The following is a 26328-nucleotide window of genomic DNA, read 5'->3' as shown; positions in this document are numbered from 1 at the left end:
TCAGGGAGTATGGCCAGTATGGCGCACCGGGAATGCTTCATAACATCGGGCTTCAGCTGCGGGCAAGTCCACAACTCTATGAGCAGTTTCGTCAGTCTCAACGTAAGGAATCCGGCAAGGAATCCACGCTCCACTGGGTCTTTAACAACGCCACCAGGTGGGACTCGGACATGCGTATGATGGAGAGAGCCCTTGTCCTCCGGCCGGCGCTCAATACCTTTTTCAACGACGTTCAGAACCGGTGGGAGACGGAGAGCGCTAGCGAGAACACGAAGCCAGCAGTTCTACAGTACCGGTTAAGTGCGTATGACTGGAAGGTCATCGAGATACTTGTCAAGCTTCTGAAACCGTTCGAAATCGCCACAAAACAACTTCAGGGAAGCGGTATTCCCGGAACGAGGTCCACTTGTGGAAGTTTCGATGAATACTTCCCTGTCTTCGAGATCCTCCTTGATCACCTTGAAAGCGCCATTGAAGGTACAATATTGGAAGAGGTTGAGGATCCAGTGAGCAAGGAGAAGAGGGATGTCGAAGTTGCCATCTTCGACGGACTTGACAACAAAACTCGGAAATTGCTCAAGGTCTTTATCAAGCTTGGATGGAAGAAGTTGCATAAATACTACAACCGTCTGACTAGCGCCGCCTATGTAGGCGCTGTTGTTTTCAACCCGGCGAAGAAATGGAGTCTTCTAGATCGACTTTGGTCTCGGGTACCGTCCCGAAAGACCAAGACTTGGCGATCGGAGTACGAAGAAAAACTGTTGGAGATCTGGGAGAGGTATAAAGAGCGCGAAGTTGGCTGTGAGGTGTTCGCTTCGACTGACGGGGCCTCGATGGATTACATCGAGCGGAGGCTTGCAAGGAGTGTAGCTGGACCACCAGGTACGCAGACTTCGCCCTTTGCAGCGTCCTCGCGCGGGGGCAAGAGCACCCGAAAGGCAAAACAGTCGGCAGCGGGAGTGATGGCTGACGATGAATATGCTCGGTACTGCGCTGAGGATGTTGTAAACAGTCACCACTACAGGAGCAGGCCGATTGACTGGTGGAAAATTAACGGTCATCGGTACCCGCGACTGTCTCTAATGGCAGTTGATATGCTGACTATTCCATCGTCTTCCGCGGAGAGCGAGAGGACGTTTAGCAGCTCTGGACGTATGATGGTGCCGTTGCGGAGCCGACTGAGGAGGGAGATAGTGGCGATGGCTCAATGCATTCGATCATGGAGTAAAGCTGGGATCTACACACCTTCTTTGCCGCTTCTTAGCCTCAGTGAAGATACCTGGGCTGACATCCTTGTGTCGCTCAAGGGGACGGGTGACATTTAATATGCTTAGTACCTAATTGACTGGTGTTCCGCGACGTCTCGTATAAAGTGACCATGTCCTCGTGACGTTTTTCTGCCTTCGTTAGGACTAGGCCTCGACGTTTCCCACGTGAACGGAATTACCCGACCGTTCGATCGAATTTGATTCGAATTCGATCAAGTCTTGGCATTCGATTAATATCGAATCTACTGACGACACATTCGATTCGATCCGAATCTATAGGAGACACGTTCGATTCGATTCGAATCTACGAGACGAGAAAAAGCATGCATTCGATTCGATGCGAATCTGCGGAAGGTGTGTTCGATTCGAATCGAATCTAGTGGGGTCACATTCGACTCGAACGCCAAGGCTTGGCGTTCGATTCGATAGATTCGTAAGATGTCCATCCCTGGATTCGTCATTAAAGGAATAGCGTCAAAGGCAGTAAACTGTATAACGATCAGCAGGGAACTTGCGGAGGGTGAAAAAGCCGTAGCATCACAGGACGGGGTCAGAGGAGATAGTAGAGAACACTCGCCTTAGGCGCCTCTGCCTCGTCATTTCCCGGAAGCCGAGCCTGACCACGGATCATATATGCTCTCCCAGCGACTAAAAGGTCGCCATAGAATGCTATATGAAAGCTCCTCCAGTCTCCTGTTGTGGCATCATTGCCGCCTTCCTCGAACTCACATAGGGCATTGCGATATGCGGAGTCCGGGATTCTATCTACCTTGTCAAGATCAGGTCGCTCATTCAAAGCAAGCACAATATGCTATTGTCAAATAAATGCTGCCTCAGTCAAGTAAACACGTAAGTGTATTGCGCGGGTGGCAAAGTGGCAATAGGAAATCGTAATGCTGCTGCGTAAGCAGCAGTATTCCAATAAGTATTTAATGTCGTATGATTCCGCTCTTTATATAGGAAATCAAGAGTCTCTCGTTGCCCGATTCACAGGGGATCTTCTGCCCGATCGTCGTCCAGTTATGCAAACGAGTCGTGAAGTGTGACAGTTATGAGCCCGGTTTGCCCGACCTAATTTGATTTAGGCACAAAGCTTCTACTGCACTAAACAGCACTGACTATAATGGCCGCTGACGATCTCGAAGTCTCTTCCCGGGTCATCCTCAAAGGATCCGGTAATTGGGATGTGTGGATCAGCGTAATCCGCAAGTTCGCGAAAAGTCAACATGTCTGGGAATATGTTGACCCTGATGCTGTACACAAGCCAGTTCTGACGCTGCCAGTCGAACCGACGCCTGGACAAGCCCAGACAAACGCCACTGACATACAGCGATTGCAAGGTGATAGTCTTAGCAAATTCCAAATCCTTGAGGCAAGGCATCGAAGCCAACTTCAGATCTACAAGGACAGGACCAAAGCTTTGGCGACACTACAAGAATACATCGTCAAAACCGTTGGCAGGTACTATGATATCATTGCCAAGGAAGACGATGTCGCAAAGGAACTCATGATCCTGAAGAACCGTGTCAAACCAACTGACTGGGCTCGGGAGAGTGAAGTCACGGATCGATATTACGCTACGCTTAAGGCAGTCAGCAGAACAAAGGTCGAGGAATGGATCTCGAAATGGCAAGTCAATACTGAACGAAGCAAAGAATCTTGATCTGCCTGATATAAGAGGCCTGCGACAGACTCGACATTTTCTTAAGGCGGTAAATGCTATAGACCCGACATTCTCGAAGGTCTGGATCAATCAGATGGAAGCAAAGGCCCTATCCCACGAGGATGACGAGTGGCAAAAGACATTCCCTGATGGAATCAAGATCAGTGAAATTTTCGAACGGTCATATCGATCAACTGCTCAGAGCTCGGGCAGCAGAGGTGCATTCGCCACCTTCCAAGGTGAAGGGGAGCCTGATGCATCCAAAACCAACAACAAGAACCCAGGGGGAAGACCAACTTGCCTCTGCGGTCGCAGACACTTCTATTCAGAGTGCTACTACCTATCTGATTCGGTACGACCAGCTGGATGGTCTCCGGACAACAAAGTCCAGGAAGAAATCGATCAGAAGCTTCAAGACCCTACTATCAAGGGCAAAGTCGAACGGTCCATCAGGAACCGAAGGAAGAAGGAGGAACAGTCTCAGCAACAGGATGGATCGGAGATCAAAGGAACTGCCTTTGCCGGAGCCATAGCCAGGATTCAGCCAGAAGCTCCGCCACCGATGCAGCAACCATCCGACACCGAGATCCAATCCACTTTCTCAACTGCAGCTGTTGTCAACAAAAAGAACGCGCTCTCTTGCTGAGCAATTATACCCACTTATATCGTGTGACATCCTTTGGTAGGTTAATATGTGTTATCCACCGAGATAATGACCGAGCACTTCAAGCAGAATATGACGCCTGGGTCAGATCCCAAGGGATTGATGACGAACCCACCGCGCCAGACGCAAACAAGGTCTGGTTTTGCCTGGTCCTTTCGACGTTGCAGGTCGTTCGTGGGGAATAGATTTCCTTTGAGCTGGTCACGCTTTGTGATCCCGTATTGATTTACAATCTTTTCAATGTATGAGTCTTGGCAGAGCCATAGCTTGCGAGCTGCTCTGTCTCTCAGGACTCGAATGCCTAGGAACCACTTGAGTTCCCCTAGGTCCTTCATTTCATATTGAGTTTTCAGTTTGACGATGAATTCGTCCGCGGCGTCTTGGTGTCTGGCATGGTACAGCAAGACGATGTCGTCAACGAAGAAGAAAACTGTGAGCCAGCTGTTTGTGAAAAGGCATGGCTCCTCTTGGCTCTGTCTGAGGCCAAGTTTCTCTAAGGCTGCGGTCAGGTCCTTCTGCCATAGCAGAGGTGACCGTCTTAGTCCGTATAATGCTCGTAGCAGTTTCAGGACCCATCCTCTGCGGCGATAGCCGTCTGGGAATTGTACATAGACGTCTTCGTCAAGTACACTGTTCGTGAATGCATTGACCGCATCGAGCTGTCTCGTTTCGAGGTCAAATTTGGCAGTGATTGCCATCAGGATTCGGAATGAACGTCCTGCGAGGGTGGCTGCGTAGGTCTCCTTGGAGCCTAGCTGCTGTAGATCACCTCGAACGCAGATTCGTGCTTTAAATTTCCGAAGATATCCGTGTTTGTTGAACTTGTATTTGAACACCCATGTTAGTGGTAGGACTTGGCCGGTTACCTGATCCCTTGGGATTGGCTTAACCGTTCCACGTTTATTTACGTTTGTCCATTCGATATTCATGGCTTCCTTGAAGTCTTGTTCAAATTGGTGGCTTGTGAGCTCATGGTAGTTTCTTGGCTCTGGAGGAAGACTTCGTCGGTGCAGTTTCTGTTCGCTACCGATGAAGAAGCTGCTTCGGTAAACTGCGCAGGAACCAGCTGCTGCTTCGCGAGCTCGTTCACTTGGCTTCCTCTCTCGTGTCGATTTACGTGTTGGCGGGTTTTCCGCTCGTGTTTGAAGATGATCATCGATCTCGATCTCATGCTCGTTGTCATGGTCTTGTCGATTCTCTGGATTGTCCTGATCTGGAAGGTCTGGGCTGTGCGAGCCTCTGTGACTTGCGTCAGGCGTTGGATAGACGGTTTGGCTTATGGCTTGTTCGTCACAGCCATCAAGCTCTTGATCCGTATCCTTGTTGGAGTGGTCTTGACCACCAACCCAAATGGTTGATTGGGTTTCATCTTCGCTTCCTGCCTCCTGGAAAGGTGGCGATTCTGGCTCACTATGCGCCTCTGTCCTGATTCCTTCATATTCCTCAGGTTCTGGGTCGCTTTCAATATGGGCAGGGAGTTGAAGTTGTGGTTCTGCTTCTTCAATGTGAAGCTGCTGCTGGTGATCACTTGGATCATAGAAACGGGTTTCGTCGAAAGTCACATCTCGGACTCGGCGAACCTCTTTTCTTTCTGGAATCCATACCCTGAAGATGTTGGTAGAGTCGTATCCAACAAGGTACCCGATCTCTGCATGTGGATGGGTCTTCAGGTTCTTCTTATGCTTGCCTTGTAGGGCTTCCCTGGTCAGCGGATAGGCGCGGCATCCGTACGCCTTAAGGTGGGCAATGTCGGGCTGCGTCTGGAGGTATCTGGTGTCACGATTGTTTTCCTGTAGCCACTGGTGCAGCCGTTCGAACGGCGTTTTCCAGTTGTTTGCCTGTTGCGGCGATCTGTTATGCAGATAAATCGCAGTCTTCCAGGTCTCAGGCCACATTTCGTCCGGAAAGTTGGCACCAACCAGCATTGTGCGAGACTGACTGCCTATTACCCCCCCAGATCGTTCGGCAGGCCCATTTTGTGCCGGTGTGTCTGGCGCGGTGGGTTCGTCATCAATCCCTTGGGATCTGACCCAGGCGTCATATTCTGCTTGAAGTGCTCGGTCATTATCTCGATGGATAACACATATTGACGTACCAAATTGTCGTCGAATGTAGGCTTCAAATGCCTTTAACACTCCGAGAACACTCTCAGTGGTTGTATCCTTCAAAAGGTATATGTAGATCATGGATGTGTATTCATCTCTGATCAGCATGGCGTGTTTCATTCCGTTGTATCCATTGCTCATGGCGAAGATATCAACGTAGATTCGCCAGAATGGTCGTGGTGTTTTGGTCTGCGGGCTCCGTCGTGAGACAATACGTTTTGCCTTCGAAACGGCGCAGTCTTTGCACTCAATTTTGAGCGGGCCATTTATTTTGGCTCCGGTTGTCTGTTGAACTAGGCGCTCAAGGGCTTCGGACCCAAGATGACCTAGGCGTTGGTGCCAGCGAATGGCTTCTGCAGCGGACTCGGGTCTCGGCTGCGTGGATGAGGTGAAGGCGGTTGCCGGTGGTATATGCGATTCGTAATCGACTTGGTTAAATTCAATGACAGGCTGGCGATATCGCCTCTCTGTGCGAAAGATCGTCTTTCCGTCTCTTGAGACGGCGCCCGTTGCTGGGTTCCAGTTGTATCCTCTTTGGAGAAAGAGATCCAGGGACCTTTGCCTCCACGCCTTTGAGCGAAACATCGGAAAAACACTAGCTCCGGTGGCCTTGTTGCTACGGGGCAATGCTGCGTTGGATTTTGCCAGTTAGAGCTGTACAACAGTCCATTTTTTGCTACAACACCTCAATTTCGAGTTTGTCATCAAGTATTACGAGGTCGGGGTTCACAATAGGGCAAACTTCAGGCATGTAAACAACAAGTTTTATTACTGCTGTGTAATGCGGCGCCGGGGGACTCTATTCAGAGCGTCGTCACAATTGAAGCAGTGCCCACAGTGGGGTCCGTTATGGCATCGCGGAGAACAATCTTCATCTGCAAATACAGCTCATCGTCCTCCTTCTCCCATCTCCTGCCATTGAGAAACACAACCTTGCGCAGCTTGTTAACCCAGGGTATCAATGGTGTGTAAAGTGTTGTGAAGTACTCGCTTGTAGTCTTAATGAAATCTTGTTCATGGGATACCTGACCTTTCTTCAGCTCTGCCAACTCGGCCATCTCCACGTAATTCCACTTTTCAAATCGCTGCACAGTCCGGCTGTCCTCTGGTCCGTTGTAATGTATGCATATCCAAAAGAGTACCCAGAAAAAAGACTCTAGATCGTGCATGAAAGAATGCTGTTCCCCTAGTAATGCACCGATAGCCATGAACGCCCTAGTACCAGTCTTTCCCATGGCTCCCGAAGCCCCGTCTCGATGCACCCTTATAGCAAGGTCCAGGTCAATCAAAAAGGCTCGCCAAGAAGGGTTCTCCTTATTCTCATTCATCATGAGATTATTGATGGAGATGTCTCTGTGGAGGAAGCCAGCCTTGTGTAAGGATTCGTGACCTTCAATGCAGTCCACCAGAGCAGAAAGCAGGGCCGCGCGGGAGCTTGCCTTGTAGATTGGCTTCCCATAGTCCCGAAGAATGACACGTCGATGTATCCGATTTGACAATGCGTCCAGGTTGGGTTTTGTTGGGGATGCCGAACAAGATCGCTTGCTCGGTGGCAGAGCAGCGTCAGTTTCGCTTGATGGACGCTTCACCCCGGAGCTGCCGCTTCGCCCTTTGCGTGAAGTGCTCATCGTGCTGGAACTCGATGGCAATACCGCACGTCCTGACCGGTAATTTGTAGCTTTGGTGACGTCTAGTCTCTTTCGAACATTATTTCGGATTTCGTCATCAGAATGGCGGACGCGAACAGTCTCGTGGTGATAGTAACGGGCAACATTAATCGCGCCTTTCTTAGTCGCTTCTTGAATCAGATCACCCTCTTCGTCCCGGTCAGTGTACTGCCACGAGTCCTTTATCACTAGAGGCGTATGCGGATAACCTTTGCGATAGGCTTTCCAGCAAGTTGTCGCTCGGCCTGCAATGCATGGTGCGCGCTTCATGACCTTGTCAAGGATGAGACACTCTGACTGGCCGTTTCGTTCAATCTCGATATATTTGTGGCCCCGTGCTATTATTATGGTAGGATCAAACCCGAGCATCTCTTCGTTCATCCGGAGAAACCCGAGGATTGTGGTCACAAACTGCAGTCCACCTTCCTCCCTGTTTATGTCAAATTGTTCGGAAGCGATCCCCCCGAGCCGGTCAAACTCCCATACCCTCATAAGAGAACCGCAGAGGGTAAATCCCAAGACGAAGCGACGAGTATCTTGAGCGGCGAGCACTTCTCTCGCATACCTCGCGAGATCAGTCCATGCAATCGATGCTATATCGGCTTTCGGGTTACTTTTTAGTTCACCGGCGACGAGGACGTGTGACCAGCGATATTTCGGATCAATATGGTTAGGTTCATATGTGACATCGCTATTGACGAAGCCGATATCCATGCTGCGCTTGGCTGTGGAGCCCTCCAACGCCGTCCTCGGCTGCGCCAACAGCTTTCGCCCAGTCACCGATGTCGAAAGGCGGTCGCCTACGAATGCTTCCAGCTTCAAAATTAGGCCGTCAATCCAGGTCAACACGTCGCTCTCTTTAGCGCGTGCTGGCCATCCACTCCAACCCTCTTTGAAAAGTGGGTTGTCGCCTTCTGTACACTCGCGGAAGACCGCCTCAGAAACCACGTCAAGTTCTGGGATGTCCCCAAAGAAAGACTTATGGAAATCCGGAAGTCCGACGTATAGGTGCTCGAGTTCCAGTTTAAGGACCGGATCCATATCCCGGCGGTATTCTGACGAGTTCGCGAAGCTGCTCGTGTTTTGGCTCCATGGGGTTTGCTGGAGGGAGGATGGTATCGGTCGGAGAGGTGGAGTGGATTCGACGACTGCGATAGATACAAGGTCCCAGATCTGCGCATCTTGAATCGTGTCAGCGATTGCTGCCTTGAGGAGCGGTTTGATGCGGTTGAAGTCGAAGTCATTAGAGGCTACAGAAGAAATAAGTCTAAGGAGGTCGGTTCGGAGGCTGCTACTTCCAGTTGTCGACAGGAGCAGGCCCGAGACTGGGAGACTTCGTAAGGACGGGAGAAGAACGAGCGCAAGGTTGCGGAGATCTGTTTGTTCTGTTAGAAAGGCATGCAAATTGTCGAGTGACAAGATTACCTTCGTGACCAAGTTGACCAAGTGTGTCTGCCGTAGAGACAACGTTTCTGGTGCTGCAAATCGAAGTGAAAAGGGCGCGGAAGGCATCGAGCCCATTCCCTATTGAGTTTTCGTCAATGAGCTTTAATCTTGGTTGATCCGGCATGACGAGGATGCGCGCCGTCTAAAACCATCTTATCATTAGCAAGGTGAAGGGGCACGAAAACGCTTTCGTCGCGACTGATTGCACGTCGGCCCAGGCTCCAGGTGTGGAAAAACGGAAACGCCGAATGGCCGTCCTGACAGGCGGGGTTTCAGAAGGTAGCGTGCACCGTGCTACTACCCTAGAATTCAAAAATGCAAGTGATAATTATTCCATTGGCGAGGGTTTGGGCCAACTGCTAGAATGGACACGTCGTCTATGTAGCCAACCATGTGCTCGTACGTAGGTGGTAACTTCGGCTGCTCCAGGCCAACGGCGCAACCTGCAAAGCGATTTCACGGAACCTCGCACCTCTGGGACGCCGTTCCACTTTCCGGAGCAGCTCGTCTATACGGCATGGCAGAAGACCATAACTAGCGTCACTCTCGATGGTCCTGCTGAGCAACAGCCCTCAATAGAGCCAAGAACGCGTTCAAGTTGGATATTCAAAATGGGGTAACAGTGCGTATATTCACATCTGACCATCTGCTATCTAGTCCAATTCGCTCTTCTTCATGCCTACGCAGTCGAACTTGCTCATCTCCCTCTTCCAAGCGGCGTGGCCAAACTTCCTGGTCACCAAGTTTTTCGCCTCTTCGATTGCCTGTTCCCCACGCAATTGGTTGCACGGCAAGAAGATGGGTGCCCAAAAAACTTGAACTTCAACAGATCCGTTTGATGCTCGACGTGCTTCTCCTAGGTGCATGTATTCGTATTCGTGAACACTGCTCGCTAAGGCGCGTTTCGTCCGCGAAGCCCTACGTGAAGTAACCTTCCGCTGTTGGGTCTTGCTCTTCGAGATTCCTCGTTGCTGCTTACGGGCGACATTCGCAGTCGGGCTGGAGATGGCTTTCTGACGTGGTTTGGGTTGATCGGAGAAAGATTCGTTATCTACAAATCGGTTGTAAGCTAAGCAAGATACTTCGGCATGGACAGATTCGTACTCTCATCTGGTGAGTCCTCGCGTTCACGCGGTACCTCCTGCCCATTGACAAGCTTTTCATACTCAGAAAAGAGAGCATGAAGACGGTCAGCGTCCAAAGGCTTGGGTACGGGAGTTCTCTCAGGTTCCTCCTGCTCAGCAGCTACCGGCTGCATGGTGAAGGAAGTTGAAATGCCTGCGTCGATGTCTAGCTTCTCATCAGAAGATTTCGAGGGGGAGCTCGCCAGAGTCGCTGAAGGAATTCCATTCATCGTCATCGATGCTGCTTACGCTGCTGGGTGACGATGCAATTGTTATCGCGGAATCCCAAGAGGAACCAGGTGACAAAGATGAGTGATTTTGAGTCTTGAGCGTTGGGTTCGTCTGTGTCATCTTGATTCCATCCATCGCGCAGTATGCTAGTCGAAATCACAGAAAAGAAAGAAGAGGTGCAAGTTGACCAGACGCTTCGAGTCAATCGTGTCCGAGTCGTCCAGCCTTTATATAGGCGGAACCCAAGCCATTAACCGCAGCGTTAACTGGTTAAGGACGCAAAAGCTTGACCCGGACTGTCTTCCCAGATTCAATCGGCTCCGCTAACCCAATGGTGTGTGTGTGAGCCTCCCAACCATTCATCAGTTCATGAATGGTCCTGGTATGGTCGCTCACCCCATTCTGAATCTTGTCATTATTCCATTTCCCCCGCCCCAAAGATTCGCATTCTTGTAGCGGTGCTCACTGCTCCACTCCCTACTTCTCCGCCGGCTCTTCCTTCTCCGTCCACCAGCAGTCCTCGTGCAGCTAAGCCTCGCCGTGGATGCGGCCAAGAGTCCTCCTGCATCATTCAGCAACGGCAACCTCAGATAACGTATCATCAAAACCTTCGGGGACACGTAATTTGGCGCGGGAAGTCGAGGAGCCGATAATCGAACGATCGCTCCTCAGCCTGTCGTTCAGCAGAAGACATTCAGCCTCCGACCTTGAGCGTAGAAGCATTCAGCTAATGCAGGGGGAAGATACCAACACATACGACATCGACGGTTCGAGGGAAGGGGCACGGCGAGATCGACATAATGCATACGCTGTAAAAGGACATGGCCGCAGGTCGTAGACCTACGCCAGACGTACTCTGGCATGCTTGGGCCGTGGTATGAGAGCAAGGCGACGTGCGCGAACCAATCCCGAGCATATTGACCCAATTTTTCTAGCCGCTAGAAGATCAGCTGGAAAGCCTCAGATGACGGAATCAGAGGGAGTGGTCAGGCATGACGAGTATCATGGGGCGCCGGCACCCGGATAGGGCAAATCTTGCGAGACAATGGGAAGGCTTGGCCGCGCCGCCAGCCCCCCAAACCCGGCTGCAAGCATTGAGAATCCTTTCGGACACTCCGAGCACTGGAGGCAACCAACCCATCACGAGAGCTGGTCATCACCAACAGGCCCTCTTTGCTGGATTTTTCGATGGGAAAAGCGCGTCGATAAGCCCCAGGGTTTGTAGAGTTGGTGAACGCTTCGAGATCATTCGGCAGCAGATCGTAGACTTGTAGATTTGACAGATTGTAGAGAACGGGTGAATGTTGCTAGGTGACATTGGAGCGAGGATTCGTATCGTGATGATTTCGGCTGAACGGGACGCCAAGCAGCAGAGAAAGAACGAGGCGTGCATCAAGGAACATGGAGCTGCGACAGGAAAGCGGAGCCTGTTGAGGCCAACAAATGATGTGGCCAACGCGGCCAAAGAAATGACGACCTGCGACACCAAGGGAGAGGTGGGAATCGACAGGGTCAATGGGACGAAGGACAGGTCGAGATGAGGAAGGAGGGAAAGAAAGGAGAGAGTTGGGTTTTGGTAGTTGGTCTTATAGATTTTCTCTAAAGCAGCGCGAGGTAGGAAAGTGGGTCTTGGGGGCTTGTGGGGGCGGCGCCTTGCCCGTGCGGGCAGGCGGTCGAAAACGGCAGCCAATTAGCAAGCAACGACTTTACAGGTTAACTCTTTCCTGTCATAATTCTTTACCTTTGGCATCCAATTTCTTCAATCTGTATCTTCCTCCCGAACTAACATTAAACGATTCTCCATGACTATAGATTACTCAAAATGGGATAACATGGACACGGATTCAGAACCAGAAGTTTCGTCTCTATTAGTCCCTACACCGCAAGCTCCAGCTCCCGCTTCCGCAGCAGTCACAACATCGACAGCCACAATCAGTACACCAGGATCCATCCAAGCCGTCATCGTCCGGTGCGATGTTGAGAGAATCAGATTCGCGCCTTGGTCCGTGACAACGATCCAGGCAGATCATCCCGTCTTCTCCAATTCCATGCCCCCCGTCCCAAGGCTCATCGAGCTTCCGCTAGTATTTCACCGTGTCGGCACTCTATCTACAAAACGGGCCGACCTTGACAACCAAATGATCACGTACCTCAACATCGACCACGGGCGGATCGCAACGCTGTGATTGGGAGGACCGCCCGCGGAGTATATAGTTTGCCGTGTCCTTGAGCTTCATTCCAAGGCCTTCCGCTGTTTGCGAACAGACGCGGATCCATGAAGAGGGCGAGTTCTGGACTTTGAGCACCTGTTTCTTGATGCCGTAGCTAAACCTTCTATATTACGCAGTAGAACAGAAAGAGCATCCTGACCCGACGCAGACAAAGAACGCGGAACATGATTCGAGACGTCAATCAGTAAACTCGTCCATTCGTCTAATTCTGAAGTTCGCAGGCAGGTGTCGGCAGCGAGCCCGTGCGAGACAATACCTGCGACCGTCATCTTCTCCAGATTGGCTCTCGAACGACGTTTTACCTTCGTCAAGTCGGTTCTCCGTGGGTGCTTGAGTTTTCCGTTGCTCTGTGGCCGACTTGGAAGGTTACGAAGATTGTAGGTATGCCTGCTCTGTGACCGGCTCGGAAGATTACGAAGATTGTAGGTACGCCTGGGTAACGCATGGCTAGGATGTCTCTTATCCTCTACTTCAGAGGCATCGTTGGACTGGCTGTTTTTCTCAACCTTCTCCTGGTCCCAATTTGTGGGCAATGGGATTGATCGGTTCCACAGGACAGAGACAGGATGATCATGGGATTTTTTTGCACTGTCTGGTGAATTTCCATCACATGGACCTGGACCATCTTCAAACGCTGGCGTTCTTGGAGAGGTAGATGGGATCAAGCCGCGCAATTCGACAGCGCATTGCGGACCATCTTCCATCGGATGAGAACTCCCCAACTTAGCGTTATAGGCACTGCAGCATTGGTGCAAATCCACAGCCACAGAATGATCTGGATGCAATTGTACTGGCGAAAGCTGGACCGCATCGGGGGTTGAGACGAGGCAGGGGTAGTCCGGGGCGCTAGGACTTTGCAGCTGCACATCATTTTGATGCAAAGTATCCACTGCAAACTGCATGATCCATTGTTGTGGAGAGAGTGCTGGACCGACCGGTGTTCTTCGAGGCGAATTAGCTTATACAATACATGATAAGGACATGCTCTTTTATTCTTGAAGGTACGAACATATCGGTATAGTCACCTGGGTTCATGTCTCCGTAAGCCCTCGGGACGAGGACATCTCCTGTAATCGTTGTCGAGACTTCAAAGGAATAATATTCGCTTCCGAACGTATAATACTCATCCGTAGAGCTTTCTGCGCGTAAGTTAGCGGTGAAACATTCTTCCAAGCTTGCATCACAAGCTCTTACCTATGTCAACTGTCGAAACTTGTAGGGCGTCAAACGTAGACGCTCCATTCACGCATACGTGGGGGAGCACATTGTAATAATGCCAATCGGGCACCAAAGATACGGTCTTGGTGTTTTTCCTCTCTTGCGTTATGTCGAACTCCGCGTCGGACATGATGTTGGGTGGAGATGCCATCATACCCCCCAAAGCCCAAGCGCAGGCAAGGCAGGTAGATTCCGGCTCCTCAAACGTCTCCATAGCGATAATTTACAAAGAACTATTGCAGGTGTAAGTTGAAAATTCAGACATGAGCTGGGCGTTTGCTTCTAACAACCCAGGCTTGACGCACATGTAGCTAATGTCGAAATTACGAGAAGAGGCTGATAAGCCTGATATGCGTTGAGAATATTGCCGGCGTCCGGGCGTTGCAAAAACGTGTCAGGTGATCAGTCAATCGGGAATGACGAGTGAAGTTCAAAGAATTTCAGCGTCTTTGCTGGGTATGAGCCCCTTTAAATACTTGGCATTCGGCATGGCGTTCACGAGACGTCGATTGAAGCCGCGTGATATCTTCGCGGCTCCATTTCGGTAAGCTGCGTGCTCCGCATCATCTTCGGTAGCCTCTCTCGGATGATGTTTCCAGAACATGAGCTTTAGTTTACGTATTGCTTTATGGAGCTGGCCGTGTTGCGAATTTATTGAACAGTTGTATTGACTTAATGAGTGGACGCTATGAGCTTCCAAATTCAACGAAGCAAAGCAGATGGCACTACATGATTGTAATATGAAGAAATGAACGATTGCCAATCTTATTTTCATGACTTGAAATAATCCAGCACTATTTGTGGCTCACCTCACGGAGGCTAAATTGCCCATATACAGCCCCCATGAATGTAATCTTATGTCGCCAAGTCCTTAAAGTCTGGACTTCACTTGGTAGCTACTTCCACGGTCAGACCCTATATCTGATGGCTCAAGATGTCTTGGGACGAATAGTATTGGAGATATAACGCCTTTAACTTACCTGATATTGCTGGTGGTGGTGTGAGTCGTTTCCAGTACGACTACCTCTTGTTGCTGGTCTTCGGCGACCAGTTGTTTAAACTTGTCTTCGTCCCATTCGGGAAGGCCGAAACTGGCGTCTATACCACCAGGATCCGCAAAGCAGACAGTGGAAATGCACATGTTCTTTGCTTCCGTCTCTGCTGTGTCGTCTCCAGAAAGAGTTTTGGTCCATGGCGGAAGGCAATCGCTTGCGTCCATACCCCCATAGTCGATTCGATCACCGAGAACACCTAAAGATGTCCTAGGCTTGTGGATAGAACGCTTGTCGATGCCATTATCGGAAGTATCGTTATCAGATACTGTTTCTTCTGTGTCATCTTTGGAAACAACAAAATTCGAAAGCAAATCGTTCAAGTTGATGCCCTCGCCTTGACCCCATTTCAGCTGGCTTTCTTCAGTCATATTGTTAAGACTGGAACCTGGGAGTGCATCCTGGCTAGGATCCCGTAGTCCCATTGAACAATTTGCTGACTGAAAGCATTGCATGACACCTCCAATGCCAGCATGAGCTGGATTTCTATGAGCTTTTTCATTTTCAAGGCCGAGATTTTGGATCCCAGAGACCAATCCAGCTTTCCCGAACTTCTCTAAAGAGGGACTTCTGTGAGACGCCATTTCGGCAACATCGGATGGAACCGCAATCAACTGTTCTGTGTACGGAATATTCTGTCTAATATGAGGAGTAGTCGAACGGTCTCTACTCTCTGGTCAGCATGTAGAGATATGGCGGCCGACTAAGGCGCGACAGATTATTCTTACTTTCCAATTAAACCTTGGTTGTGATCCGGATTTCCTTTCTCTTGCATCCACAAACCTTCGCACATAGCCTCGTCCTGGGAGACAGGCGAGGCAGGCCGGGTTTCGCGAGCGGTTGGCTTCTGATTAGAAAGGGCCTGAGGCATCTTGTTACGCAATTGAACAAATACAATATTATATATCTATAGACTTGAAGTGGCAATATTTTGGTGCTGTTATCCCTGGCTCGTAGATTGTCAGAAAACAAAGATCTTGCTCTGGGAGGTAAGGGCTTTATATAGACGGTCAAGTCATTTGTGCGTCTAGAACATAGCGTTGTTTCCTCGGGGAGGAGATAATGGTGATCGCGTTGCACTTCGAGACTTCGAGTCGATCCATTCAGCCAGACCCAAATGGCCGAACCAACACGGATATGCAGTCTCGAAGCCGTTCCTGCACGCCGCACTCTTGTTGAATGCTGCTGCATTTATGGATTGAAACCATGTAGTTCCCCGAAGCACACTAAGTCACTCTCTTAGCCCCTGTACGTCGGAGCTTGCAATGGGTGATTCTGTTGGCGTGACAAGTGGCCGCGTCTTGCGTTAGTCGCTTTGTAATTGAGCCCATCACCCTGACCCCTGCGGAATGTGATTTACTGCCGCGCCAAAATTATGCATTGCAAAGAAACGATTGATCGAGGTTGCCTAACGTGACTTTTGATTGGCTGACGGCTGAATGAAAAGCCTGTCACAATTTTGGCAATGCAGCATCTCTCAACTTTCTTGCAGCCGTGTGTCGGCCCTTGAATGCATGGTCGACTAACTATAGATTTGATTGGTTGAGTACGGTAACTCCGACCTGAAACTATGTGATACATCGTTTTTGGCGCTGCAATAATCATGGAACGCTTTAAAAGAAATTTGTGCCCAGCCCCCAGTAGTCCATTGAGTCAAAATTTCTCCACAACCATCAGTCCTAATGTCTGCTGCTACAAGTCTTTCACAGTTGAGTGATATCGTCACAAACCTGGAAACCTGGGTGGCGACGCTGGACGACCCTCGGTACACAAGTGGTGAGCTCAGCAACTTGAACATTCTGAGCGCGAGACTTACCAACGCCACGTCATCTATCCAAAAACGGACGGGATCATACAAGCCTTCATGCCGTGCAGAGGTATGGGAATCGAGCGAAACATGGAGAAAGCAGTCTAAGTCCGCTGTACAAGCATTGATTCACGACCGAGCATTCAGGCAATCCGCTCTGTTCAGAAGAAACATTACTATCATATTTGGCGGCCCAAAATACTCGGAGTTTGACTCGAATCAAATGAAGGCGAGGAAAGAAGCCACGAACGTCAGATGCGAACGGCTGCGGAGACTCGAGCCTGACAAAATAATTGTTTGGGCTTTATCTTATAGAGCTACATCTTGGGCGGTCGGCTCTATGGGATCCGAGATGTTTGACTGTCTCGTCGAGGCAATTGAGTTCACGGGTACATCCTGGCCTCCAGTTGTTCTAGAGGTTCTGCACAAACTCCACAATAATGATCTCCGAGAATCAACTGAATTTAGTGATTTCCTCCGTGGTGAGTGAAAAACAAATGATTTAACTACACATAACTGATTGGTAGTAAAGAAATCAGCAGCCCAACTTCCCCTAAGAGTCCATCGCAGCCCGTCCGACATCAACATTCTCGGGGTAACATGGCGGTGGCTAAGCGTCCAAGCAGACGTAAGTTAAGGATCCTGCGTGTGTGCACACTTCTTGCTAACACGAAACCCCCTAAAGAAATAGAATATATGTACTCGAAATGCCCAACAGAGAAAATCAACCTTACTGGAGAACTCTTCTCGACTGCTATGTCGGCCAGCAAGCAATGGAAATTGGAAAAGTCCTTAGGAGAGGTGACAACGGAGTGCCTGACTGTTCTGGTTCCCGAGGGTGAGAGCGAAGACATATCCATTACTTTATGGGTAGGTAGAAGAGAAGGGTTCCGGATCTCGGATACTCTCATGCTGAAACCGACGTGGTCCATACCACCCAAGCGTCAAGAACCTCCACCTCATATCCAGCAGGAACAAGATGGGTGGCATTGACAACGGTGTTTTTGTACTTCCAGTATGGTTCAGAACCTTGGGCCGCGCTCGGATCATATACCGATATCAGTGTACCTCTGCACTTGATGTGTCTGTCGTAGCCGACAGATTCGAAAAATTTTATAGAGTAATATTTTTGTTCTGGCTCGACGCTCTGGGTTGACGACATAAATGACTACCCTCCTTCCTGTTACGAATCAGTACTCGGATCAAGCGAACATGAATGAGACCCTACTTTTTCTGGAGATTTGGAGTAACGGTGAATTTCGAACTCTCACTAGACTTAAAACAAAGGCAAATCCAGGAAACTCTAGGCAGTGTGTCGATGTACACTTTTCGTGGGACGGGGTATCGCGATAATAGTGGTAGCGGGGTCAACAGGTTGCGGAGAAAGTTGCGCAGTTTTGCTAGTACTCGCCTTCGGAAGAAGAGTTTTCCGTCACATCTTGCGGCCCCACTTCGGTTGTTTTAGTGCTGTCGTACCCGACACCTCATGTATCCAATCTGAGAACATTGCAAGATTGGGCCACCAGTGATGACTAGCATATCGTATACATTGCCAAACAAATCAGGCTAAACGGCTCCCATGTCTTTCACATGCGACGCGTCAGAGGCTCTTGGGCAAAATTATCTGCAAAAGAGCCACACACTGATGCCCAAACAACGGTCAACAAACGCGACGCGGTAGGCAGCATTTTCCGATAGACAGCTGGAAAGCACAGCGTGCAGCCAAATGACAGACTTTGACGACAATAAACAAAAGAAAACCCCGTGTTACCCCGTTCCTTAGTACTATCAGTGTATCCACCAATCATGTTTGTTTTATGCTGGAGAACATCAAACGGCAGAAGGTTGAACTCGCCCAATACCAGCGGGCCGATTTTCTTCCGGGAGATAGATAACTGTTTATGACGCGAGGCCACCCACCAAGTGTCCAGCCATTTTGTCACTACGCCTCCTTTGACCGAGACTTCTAGACATGCTAAAACTAATCCTGTACTCTGAGTGAACGCAATGCTGCACATGCTCAAAATAAGATGGATGATATTGAAGAGCTTCGACGAAGGCTTCGAGAAGCAGAGAGTCGAGCGAAAGAGGCTGAGGACAGACGCGACAAAGCCGAAGCACTCGTCACCGCTTCGCAGCCACAAAACCTTCAACAATATCTCGAGACTTGCCATTCCCTCCATCTTGCTATCGAAGTTGTAACTGACCGATCTTTGACTACGCAAGGAGAAACTACCAATCCTACAGGACGAATTTTCCCCCGACGAATAATCCCTTGGGACAGCTTTGCAATGAGACAACAAGAGATCTGGAACGATCTCTCAATCAGCGACTTGTTCTCTAAGCCCGCATTCCCATCTAATCATCAGATGGAATACGTCAAGTCATTGCTCAAGCCCATTAGCAGTGAACTTGGGCTGCGGGATTTCGAGCGTGATGTCGTCGAAAACGCGGTTCAGAAGTTGGTTGACCGAGCACACACGGATCCATTGCTGCGAAGTACTCTCGGTATCCAGGGAACAGTGACGTTTGAGAGCCATACGAATCTCGGAACGACAGAAGATCTTATATCTGAGCCAATGGAACACATGTCGCTGGGCGGAGATAACCCAGTTGCTACAGCACAAGGATTTGCCCCGAAGCAGGCAGCAGCACCCAAGGCCCGTCGCAGAGCGAGGGGGAAGGGCAATCGAGCGGACCAGTTCTGTATATACAGGAGTTCAGAGGGACAAAATGTTCCAGCCATTGCTATCGAGTACAAGGCACCACACAAATTAAGTCTCGACGAGATCATCACCGGTCTTGAGGCGGGAATTCAGCCGGAACGTGATGTGATTAACAAGGACAGTCAGGGCTTTGCCTTGACGGCCCGACGCCTTGCCGCCGCTGTGGTTACTCAGCTCTTCTCTTACATGATCGGCAAGGGCATCCAGTTCGGTTATATATGCACGGGACAGGCATTAGTCTTTCTTCACATCCCAGACGATCCTTCCATAGTCTACTTCTCGGTATGCGTGCCAAATCAGGACGTAATGGACGACGACGAGACGAGACTCCATCGCACAGCCGTCGCGCAGGTTTTCGCCTTCATTCTCCAGGCTCTCCGCGCTAGACCACCACCTGAGACATGGCATGACGAGGCCGAGACGCTCGGTACTTGGGCTGTCGAATACGATGATATTCTGAGGGATATCCCGATGTCGGAACGCAAGCGCAAGGAACCACGCGCCTCTCCTTATAAGCCACAGCGTTGGAAAGGATTTAAGAGATCGCCAATTCGGACCCGCTACCGCTGCCAACAACCAGGCAGCAACGCAGGACGACTGGAGGACAACGATGAAGATCCCCCTTCCCCGACTCCGAATCCATCTCGCACTCGTGGGAAAGCGTCGCCGTCAGTTGGCACGAGCTCGGGTAGCGGGAACCAAGGACAGCGCAGCGGCCAGCAGAAAGAGTCAAGCCCAGTGCAGAAACCGAATATACAAAGCCGGCTATTTTGTACTCACCGTTGTCTTCTGGGATTGGCTCATGGCGGGTCCATGGACAAGAACTGCCCCAACGCAAGCCATCACGGGCAAATGCACATTAGTAGACTTGAGTTTCTGCGGCTCATCCGACACCAGCTTGCCATAGACCGCGGACGCGATGCGAATTGCGCGCCTCTCCATAGATCCGGTTCTCGCGGGTCACTCTTCAAGGTGCGGCTGGCGTCTCACGGCTATACACTAGTTGCCAAGGGAGTGGAGGGCCTAGACCTTGCCTGCCTGCAGCACGAGAACGATATGTATAGCCGACTCCAAGCCATCCAAGGGAAGTATGTCCCTGTATGCCTGGGCACTATTGGTCTGGTACGGCCATACTATTATGACAGCGGCGTTTATGTACACTTTATGTTCCTCAGCTGGGCTGGGCTACCGCTCTTTGACTGTGTTGAACCGGCCATGAAAGACGGCATCGCCAACGCTGTCACCATGGCGTTCAAGGCAATGCACAAGTTGCGCGTTCTCCACCGTGACGCGGAACCACGCAACATTCTATACAATACAACCAGTCGTGAGCTCATGGTTGTGGATTTTGAGCGCGCCGAGTTCCACGGTCGCCGGCCCTTGGGCTCAATTGGCCCTAATCAGAGTCGGAAGAGGAAGCGTGGAGTATTACAGAATCAAAAGAAGGATGACTTTGCGCGTGAGCTGGAGTCCGCTACAGCAAGGGCATCAAGTTGTGTCGCGAACTTGCCCAGTCCTTCAGAAATCACGTCGCGGCTCTAATAACCTATGGATTCGACAGTGGTAATGGTACAGCGCAGGGCTACACAGCGTTTCATACGTATAGACGGAATACACAGCGCTGGGTTCACAGACTACAAAACAACCCAGGACATGCAACGTCACAACTTGCTTACATGAGCTGCCAAGCCCGGGAGTAGAAAAACCACAAGACTGAGTACCCTAGGGCGCAATCCACAAGGTGTTTCTCGTTCCAAGCCCTAAATTCCGGTGTTCACACATGTTTGAGATGCGTCGGTGTATTTGTATGTTCCTCGCAACTATGGACGCTTCTGGGATGTTTAAACAATTATTTACGGAGGTTGGAAACAGGTCGCAAAGTATCAATTAAGTTGGGCTGAAGACTTGGATAGCAAGACAGCGGCTTTGACTAGTGTCATCACCTGTATTCAGTGCTACCCATAGGGTCCGCTGGTCTATCCTACAGTGCCACATCAAAAGTCTGTCAATGGCCCACATCCACATACCAACGGCACAATTATCGCATGAATAAATGTCAATATTCTAGGTACAAAAACACAGCTATTTACATGGTTCCTGATTTTTTAGATAGGTGAAGACTGTGGCTTCAATACGAGGTATACCAACCCTTCGCTTTTTTGCAGGCTTCAAGCCGGCGCGGCATTGAGTGGATAAGGTCCCGGATTTGGTCTTGCGGAATAGCTACCCACGCTTTTTGAAGGCATTCGCAGAATTCTGCAATACACACCTTATTTCTTCGTAATTCTGAGAGGTGAGGGAACAAAGTATAAAGCCTATTCTTTAAACTACGCCAAACATGCTCTATTGGGTTAAGATCTGGGCTATGACTTGGCCAATCGATCCACTGAACCTTGTGGGATAAGAGGAATGCTGTTGTAGCCTCGCAAGTATGAATTCGTGCATTATCCTGCTGAAAATAACGTGTTTCTGAATAATTTGGAAGCAGACCTTCCTCTAGAGCCCACATATAACTATTTGATGCATTTCTTGGGAGACGGTGTGCACAAAGGCCCTCGAAGTATTGTCCTATAAGTGCTTAAATTTAATTGGCTTAACCCCCGACACAGTGAGTCGCTTCACTACGTGCTGGAGCCATGGACAAAACAGAAGGGAGCACGATTGCGACGCGGGGTGACTGGCCAATTCTTTTACCAATGTTGGGAGGTTCTTGATTCTGGGAAGTAGATAAATCTCTGTTGCTCTAGTTACACGTGTCCTTGTACTTTGTATCTGTTGAAATTATTGTAGTTATGAACCCTTGACAGTCGTTGGGTCACAGGGCGGATGCCACGGAGAGGCGAGGTAGACGAAGACTATTAACAGTTCTTGCCCTTCTGAAAATCACTGGCATCGGTCCTGTCGCCAAGCGGCGGTTGTCAAGAAAGCACAGAACGCGTACAAGCCTATGGAAATCGAGAATCTGTAACAGTATATAATTTCACCATCCGCTATCTACCCCAATGTGCGCCTCTTCGTGCCCACGCAGCCAAACTTAGTCTGTTCCGTCTCCCATGCGACGTGCCCAAACTTTCTAATCACCAAGTCTTTCGCCTCTTCGATTGCCTGTTCCCCACGCAATTGGTCGCACGGCAGGAAGATAGGCGCCCAAAACACTTCCACTTCAATTGACCCGTTGGGCGCTCGACGTGCTTCTCCCAGTTGCATGTATTCGTATTCCTGAAGAGTACTAGCTAGCGCACGTTTCGTACGCAAAGAGCCACGTGAAGCGCCCTTCTTCTGGCGCTGGTTCTTGCGCTTTGAGATTCCTCGTTTCTGTTCACGGGCAGCGCTCACAAGCGGGTGTGGGATAGCTTGATGGCAAGATTCTGGGTGATTGGGGCGCGGAGATTCTTCATCTGCAAATTGGCTGTAAGCCCGACGAGCGAGGTACCCAGACGTGGGCTTTATCTTACTTTTGACTAGTGCGCCCTCGCGTTCATGCGGTACCTCCTGTCTATTGACAAGCTTTTCATACTCGGAAAAGAGAGCTTGAAGACGGTTAGGGTCCGGAGGTGTGGGTACGGGAGCTCTCTCAGGATCCTCCTGCCTAGCCACCAGTTGCATGGTGGAGGAGGTTGAGAGGCCCAAATCGATGTCGAGCCTCTCAGAGGTAGATTTTGAGGAGATTTCGCCAGAGTCGCCGAAAGAATCCGATTCGTCATCATCGATGCCGTCGCAGCTACTCATGCTGCTGGGTGAAGATGCAATCGTAATGGCGGAATCCCAAGATGACCCAGGTGACAAAGTGGAGTGATTTTGAGTCTTGAGCATTGGACTCGTTTGTGTCAATATGATTCCGTCCATCGTGCAATAAGGTCGAAAATATAGGAAAGAAAAAAATGTGCATGTTGACCAGACGATTCGAGCCCATCGTGACGGACTCGTATAGCCTTTATATAGGCAGAACCTAGCACATCAACCGCAGCGTCAACCGATCAAGGGCGCAAACACTTGGCCTGGACCGCCTTCCCGGTTTCTATCACCTCCGCTAACCCAATCGTGTGTTTGAGCCTCCAAACCAGTCATCCAAGTTACACGAATGGTCCAAATATGGTCGCCCACGCCGTTCTGAATCTTGTCATTATTCCATTTCCCCCGCCCCAAAGATTCGCATTCTTGTAGCGGTGCTCACTGCTCCACTCCCTACTTCTCCGCCGGCTCTTCCTTCTCCGTCCACCAGCAGTCCTCGTGCAGCTAAGCCTCGCCGCGGATACGGCCAAGCGTCCTCCTGCATCATTCAGCAACGGCAGCCTCAGATAACGTATCCATCAAAATCTTCAGGGACATGTAATGTGGCGCGGGAAGTCGATGTGCCGATAATTGAACGATCGCTCCTCAGCCTGTCGTTCAGGAGAAGTTACTCAGCCCCCGACCTTTAGCGTGGAATTATTCACCCAACGCAGGTGAGAATACCAACAAAGACGATACTGATGATTCGAGAGAAGGGGCGCGGCGAGATCAACACAATGCACACACTGGAAAAGGATATGGCCGCAGGTCAAGGACCTACGTCGGACGTATTCTAGCATGCTTGGGCCTTGGTATGAGAGCAAGGCAAATGGACCAACCAATCCCGAGCATATTCAGCCAATATTCCTAGACGCTAGAAGATCAGCTGAAAAGCCTCAGATGACGAAATCAGAGCGGTCAAGTCTCACGAGTTTCGTGGGGGGGCCGGATAAGGCAAATCTTGCGAGATAGCGGCAAGGCTTGGCCGCGTCAGCAGCCCCTACCTTACTGCAAGCATTGAAAATCCTTCCGGACAGTCCGAGCACTGGAGGCAACCCATCACTAGAGCAGGTCATCGACGACAGGCCATCTTTGCAAGATTTTTCGATGGGAGAAGCACGTTGCTAAGTTCCAGAGTTTGTAGAGTTGGCAAACGCTTTGAGGTCATTCGGCGGCGGATTGTAGATTTGTAGATTTAATGTATGGCAGAGACGGATGAGTGGTGCTGGGCGACATGGCGTGAGGAACTCGTATTGTGGATGATGTCTGCCGAACAGATGTGTGCATTTCGGGACATTGAGTTGCGACACGAAGCGGAGCCTGTTGAGCCCAACAATGATGCGGCCGACGCGACCCAAGAAATGGAGACCTGCGACAGCAAGAGAGAGAAGTGGGAATCGACAAGGTCAATGGAACGAAAGGGGAGGCCGAGATGAGGAGTGGGAAGAAGGAAGTTGGGTTTGGTTGTGGTCTTATAGATTTCCCTAAAGCAGCGGGAGGTGGAAGTGGGTCGCTGGAGGGGCGGGGGCGGCGCCTTGCCCATGCGGGCAGGCGGTCGAAAACGGCAGCCAATTTGCAAGCAACGACTTTACCATATCGCGTGCGTGCCTTGGAGCGGTACGTGCACGAAAATGTCTCCCCAACAAGATAATAACCTTAGCAACGTGATGTTTATTTCCAACAAAATTTCCTTTTTAGTACCCTATGATGTCAGGAAAATTGCTTGGTCATATATGGTTTCACACTATTGGACACACTGCACTCTGGGCTGCCTTGCAGAGCTCTCTTCTAGGCTTCAAATCGGGATCAATCCGTCTAATACGAAGAGCAAGAATACCATACCAATGAGGACCAGCCCAAAGGTCAGATGCGATGTGTACGACTGAGAAAGAGCTCTCAAGTAACTCCGAAGCCTGGTTCGCTATAGTTCGAAACTCGCAGATATTTGCCTCATGCCGAGATGTGAGCAATACACCCTCCTCAGTATTAATTCCGACGTCTCATCCCATGCCACTGCAGAAAACGGAAGGCGCTTCCTAGTTAGGATGCCAACCTAGGCCTGGATATATCGCTGCTAATCAAATGTGACAAGACTTCGACCTCTACACTCGCTTTCTCAAGGCGGGAACACAGCTTAAGTGGTGAATGTCTTAAGTCTCCATATTGCTCCATCTCTCCATCTCTCCATCTCTCCATGCAAACTATGCAAACTACATACTGATGGTCTCAAGATCGTTACTATCGTCGAAGCCTTGCCATCCATCCGGACGACTAGAGCTGGCTCCTCTTGGCAAAGTGCGAAGGAATCTGTGCAAGTTTTCCATTTTATGCGGTTCCATAAAGCAAACCCCGCTGCTTTGGGGCACTCGAGGTGTCGGGCAAGGTGATCGGGACCTGGTAGATCTGGTCGCAATAGACGGAGACAACTGAGCACGAATATACGACGCACTGCGGCTAAACTGATTGGGGTTGGCGAAGGCTGGCCGATCATCATGGCATTGGCTTGACCAGATTGTCTCCGTTTCTGAGTTGCTTTGCAGCGAAGACAAGGAAGCCTGAGACCTAGACCAAGGGTTTGGGATTGTAGAGCGGGACAATGTCGGACTGACGATGTGTTGCCAAAGGTTCGGAGCCACTTCGTATCGGCCTTCTTTTTGAGGTATAGAGTGGTGGGATCCAAATTGCCGCTCCGTTGGTCCATTATGACTATTGAATGAGTGCGCTGTTGGTTTGCTGGATTGAATGTTTGGAGACTTTGTGAAGAGTGGACGGTCAATATTTGTGGCTGGTAACAACGGCCTCAATTTTCGAGACTGAGAATGGCTAGCGTTCCTGTGAGGTCGACACCCTTGGCTGGGTACTATCTGGGCCGCTGAACGCACCGGCGGGGTTGGAATAGTGGAGCGAGAATGTACAGAACTGACAGAGGGTTGCCTGAACTCATCTGATAGCTGTCCAACGGCATTGTATTTTTGACTAGTCACAGGTGGACTCGGTAAAGCGGATCGCGAGTAAGTAGAACTCTCAAATGAGCTACTTTCGTCGCTAGACATAATACGGTGGCCCTGTTCCACAAACCAGCTTTGCCTCTCGAAGACGTCACCCATTCCAGATGGGTGACGGCCAATTGCCAATGGCTGACCCAGCAACCCTCCCGGTCCCCCGGTTGCGGAAGACCGATAGGAGTCCCTATGACGCTGTGGCTCAGGCGGACCAGGTCTTGTCCCTAGCCCACCATCATAGGAGACATACGACGATGTGGCAGTGCCGCCACGCCTGATTATACCGTCTCTCCTTCTAACTTGGTCGTGCATGAATACTTTACTTATTGGTTCTGGTTGGGTACATGTATGAT

The 26328-nt window shown here is 50.3% G+C and overlaps 12 protein-coding genes across 12 annotated transcripts; 6 read left to right on the top strand and 6 right to left on the bottom strand.

The window, feature by feature from the left end:
• Positions 1 to 32: 32 nt before the first annotated feature.
• Positions 33 to 1325, top strand: VFPPC_18314 (hypothetical protein; the record flags this gene model as incomplete). Its single annotated transcript, XM_018289933.2, has 1 exon — positions 33 to 1325. The coding sequence occupies one exon, from the start codon at positions 33 to 35 to the stop codon at positions 1323 to 1325; it is 1293 nt and encodes a 430-aa protein (XP_018137019.2).
• A 1066-nt stretch (positions 1326 to 2391) lies between these two features.
• VFPPC_11883 (hypothetical protein) lies at positions 2392 to 3577 on the top strand (the record flags this gene model as incomplete). Its single annotated transcript, XM_022428793.1, has 2 exons — positions 2392 to 2859; positions 2924 to 3577. 2 exons carry the CDS (start codon positions 2392 to 2394, stop codon positions 3575 to 3577), a joined length of 1122 nt encoding a protein of 373 aa, XP_022283988.1.
• A 41-nt stretch (positions 3578 to 3618) lies between these two features.
• Positions 3619 to 6285, bottom strand: VFPPC_18313 (Integrase, catalytic core; the record flags this gene model as incomplete). The annotated part of the gene is made up of 1 exon (XM_018292738.2): positions 3619 to 6285. The coding sequence occupies one exon, from the start codon at positions 6283 to 6285 to the stop codon at positions 3619 to 3621; it is 2667 nt and encodes an 888-aa protein (XP_018137021.1).
• Positions 6286 to 6503: 218 nt separating this feature from the next.
• On the bottom strand, positions 6504 to 8937 carry VFPPC_11884 (FunK1 protein kinase; the record flags this gene model as incomplete). The annotated part of the gene is made up of 2 exons (XM_018289935.2): positions 6504 to 8743; positions 8793 to 8937. The coding sequence occupies 2 exons, from the start codon at positions 8935 to 8937 to the stop codon at positions 6504 to 6506; spliced, it is 2385 nt and encodes a 794-aa protein (XP_018137022.2).
• A 529-nt stretch (positions 8938 to 9466) lies between these two features.
• VFPPC_11885 (myb family transcription factor) lies at positions 9467 to 10167 on the bottom strand (the record flags this gene model as incomplete). Its single annotated transcript, XM_018289936.1, has 2 exons — positions 9467 to 9864; positions 9918 to 10167. 2 exons carry the CDS (start codon positions 10165 to 10167, stop codon positions 9467 to 9469), a joined length of 648 nt encoding a protein of 215 aa, XP_018137023.1.
• Positions 10168 to 11970: 1803 nt separating this feature from the next.
• On the top strand, positions 11971 to 12354 carry VFPPC_14975 (hypothetical protein; the record flags this gene model as incomplete). Its single annotated transcript, XM_018292739.1, has 1 exon — positions 11971 to 12354. The coding sequence occupies one exon, from the start codon at positions 11971 to 11973 to the stop codon at positions 12352 to 12354; it is 384 nt and encodes a 127-aa protein (XP_018137024.1).
• A 222-nt stretch (positions 12355 to 12576) lies between these two features.
• On the bottom strand, positions 12577 to 13831 carry VFPPC_18312 (hypothetical protein; the record flags this gene model as incomplete). Its single annotated transcript, XM_022429944.1, has 7 exons — positions 12577 to 12746; positions 12791 to 12991; positions 13035 to 13121; positions 13164 to 13245; positions 13293 to 13341; positions 13385 to 13593; positions 13637 to 13831. 7 exons carry the CDS (start codon positions 13829 to 13831, stop codon positions 12577 to 12579), a joined length of 993 nt encoding a protein of 330 aa, XP_022285072.1.
• A 762-nt stretch (positions 13832 to 14593) lies between these two features.
• On the bottom strand, positions 14594 to 15540 carry VFPPC_11887 (hypothetical protein; the record flags this gene model as incomplete). The annotated part of the gene is made up of 2 exons (XM_018289937.1): positions 14594 to 15335; positions 15398 to 15540. 2 exons carry the CDS (start codon positions 15538 to 15540, stop codon positions 14594 to 14596), a joined length of 885 nt encoding a protein of 294 aa, XP_018137025.1.
• Positions 15541 to 16351: 811 nt separating this feature from the next.
• VFPPC_11888 (hypothetical protein) lies at positions 16352 to 16966 on the top strand (the record flags this gene model as incomplete). The annotated part of the gene is made up of 1 exon (XM_018289938.1): positions 16352 to 16966. The coding sequence occupies one exon, from the start codon at positions 16352 to 16354 to the stop codon at positions 16964 to 16966; it is 615 nt and encodes a 204-aa protein (XP_018137026.1).
• A 206-nt stretch (positions 16967 to 17172) lies between these two features.
• On the top strand, positions 17173 to 17469 carry VFPPC_16903 (hypothetical protein; the record flags this gene model as incomplete). Its single annotated transcript, XM_018294656.2, has 1 exon — positions 17173 to 17469. The coding sequence occupies one exon, from the start codon at positions 17173 to 17175 to the stop codon at positions 17467 to 17469; it is 297 nt and encodes a 98-aa protein (XP_018137027.2).
• Positions 17470 to 18506: 1037 nt separating this feature from the next.
• On the top strand, positions 18507 to 20744 carry VFPPC_11889 (serine threonine protein kinase; the record flags this gene model as incomplete). Its single annotated transcript, XM_018289939.1, has 1 exon — positions 18507 to 20744. One exon carries the CDS (start codon positions 18507 to 18509, stop codon positions 20742 to 20744), a length of 2238 nt encoding a protein of 745 aa, XP_018137029.1.
• A 1452-nt stretch (positions 20745 to 22196) lies between these two features.
• On the bottom strand, positions 22197 to 23048 carry VFPPC_14976 (myb family transcription factor; the record flags this gene model as incomplete). Its single annotated transcript, XM_018292740.1, has 1 exon — positions 22197 to 23048. The coding sequence occupies one exon, from the start codon at positions 23046 to 23048 to the stop codon at positions 22197 to 22199; it is 852 nt and encodes a 283-aa protein (XP_018137030.1).
• Between the last annotated feature and the right edge of the window lie 3280 nt (positions 23049 to 26328).

Source organism: Pochonia chlamydosporia, assembly GCF_001653235.2.
Source record: "Pochonia chlamydosporia 170 chromosome Unknown PCv3seq00012, whole genome shotgun sequence".
Lineage (NCBI taxonomy): Eukaryota > Fungi > Ascomycota > Sordariomycetes > Hypocreales > Clavicipitaceae > Pochonia > Pochonia chlamydosporia.
Note: the sequence above shows the minus strand (reverse complement) of the source record. Positions and strands in the feature narration are given on the sequence as shown.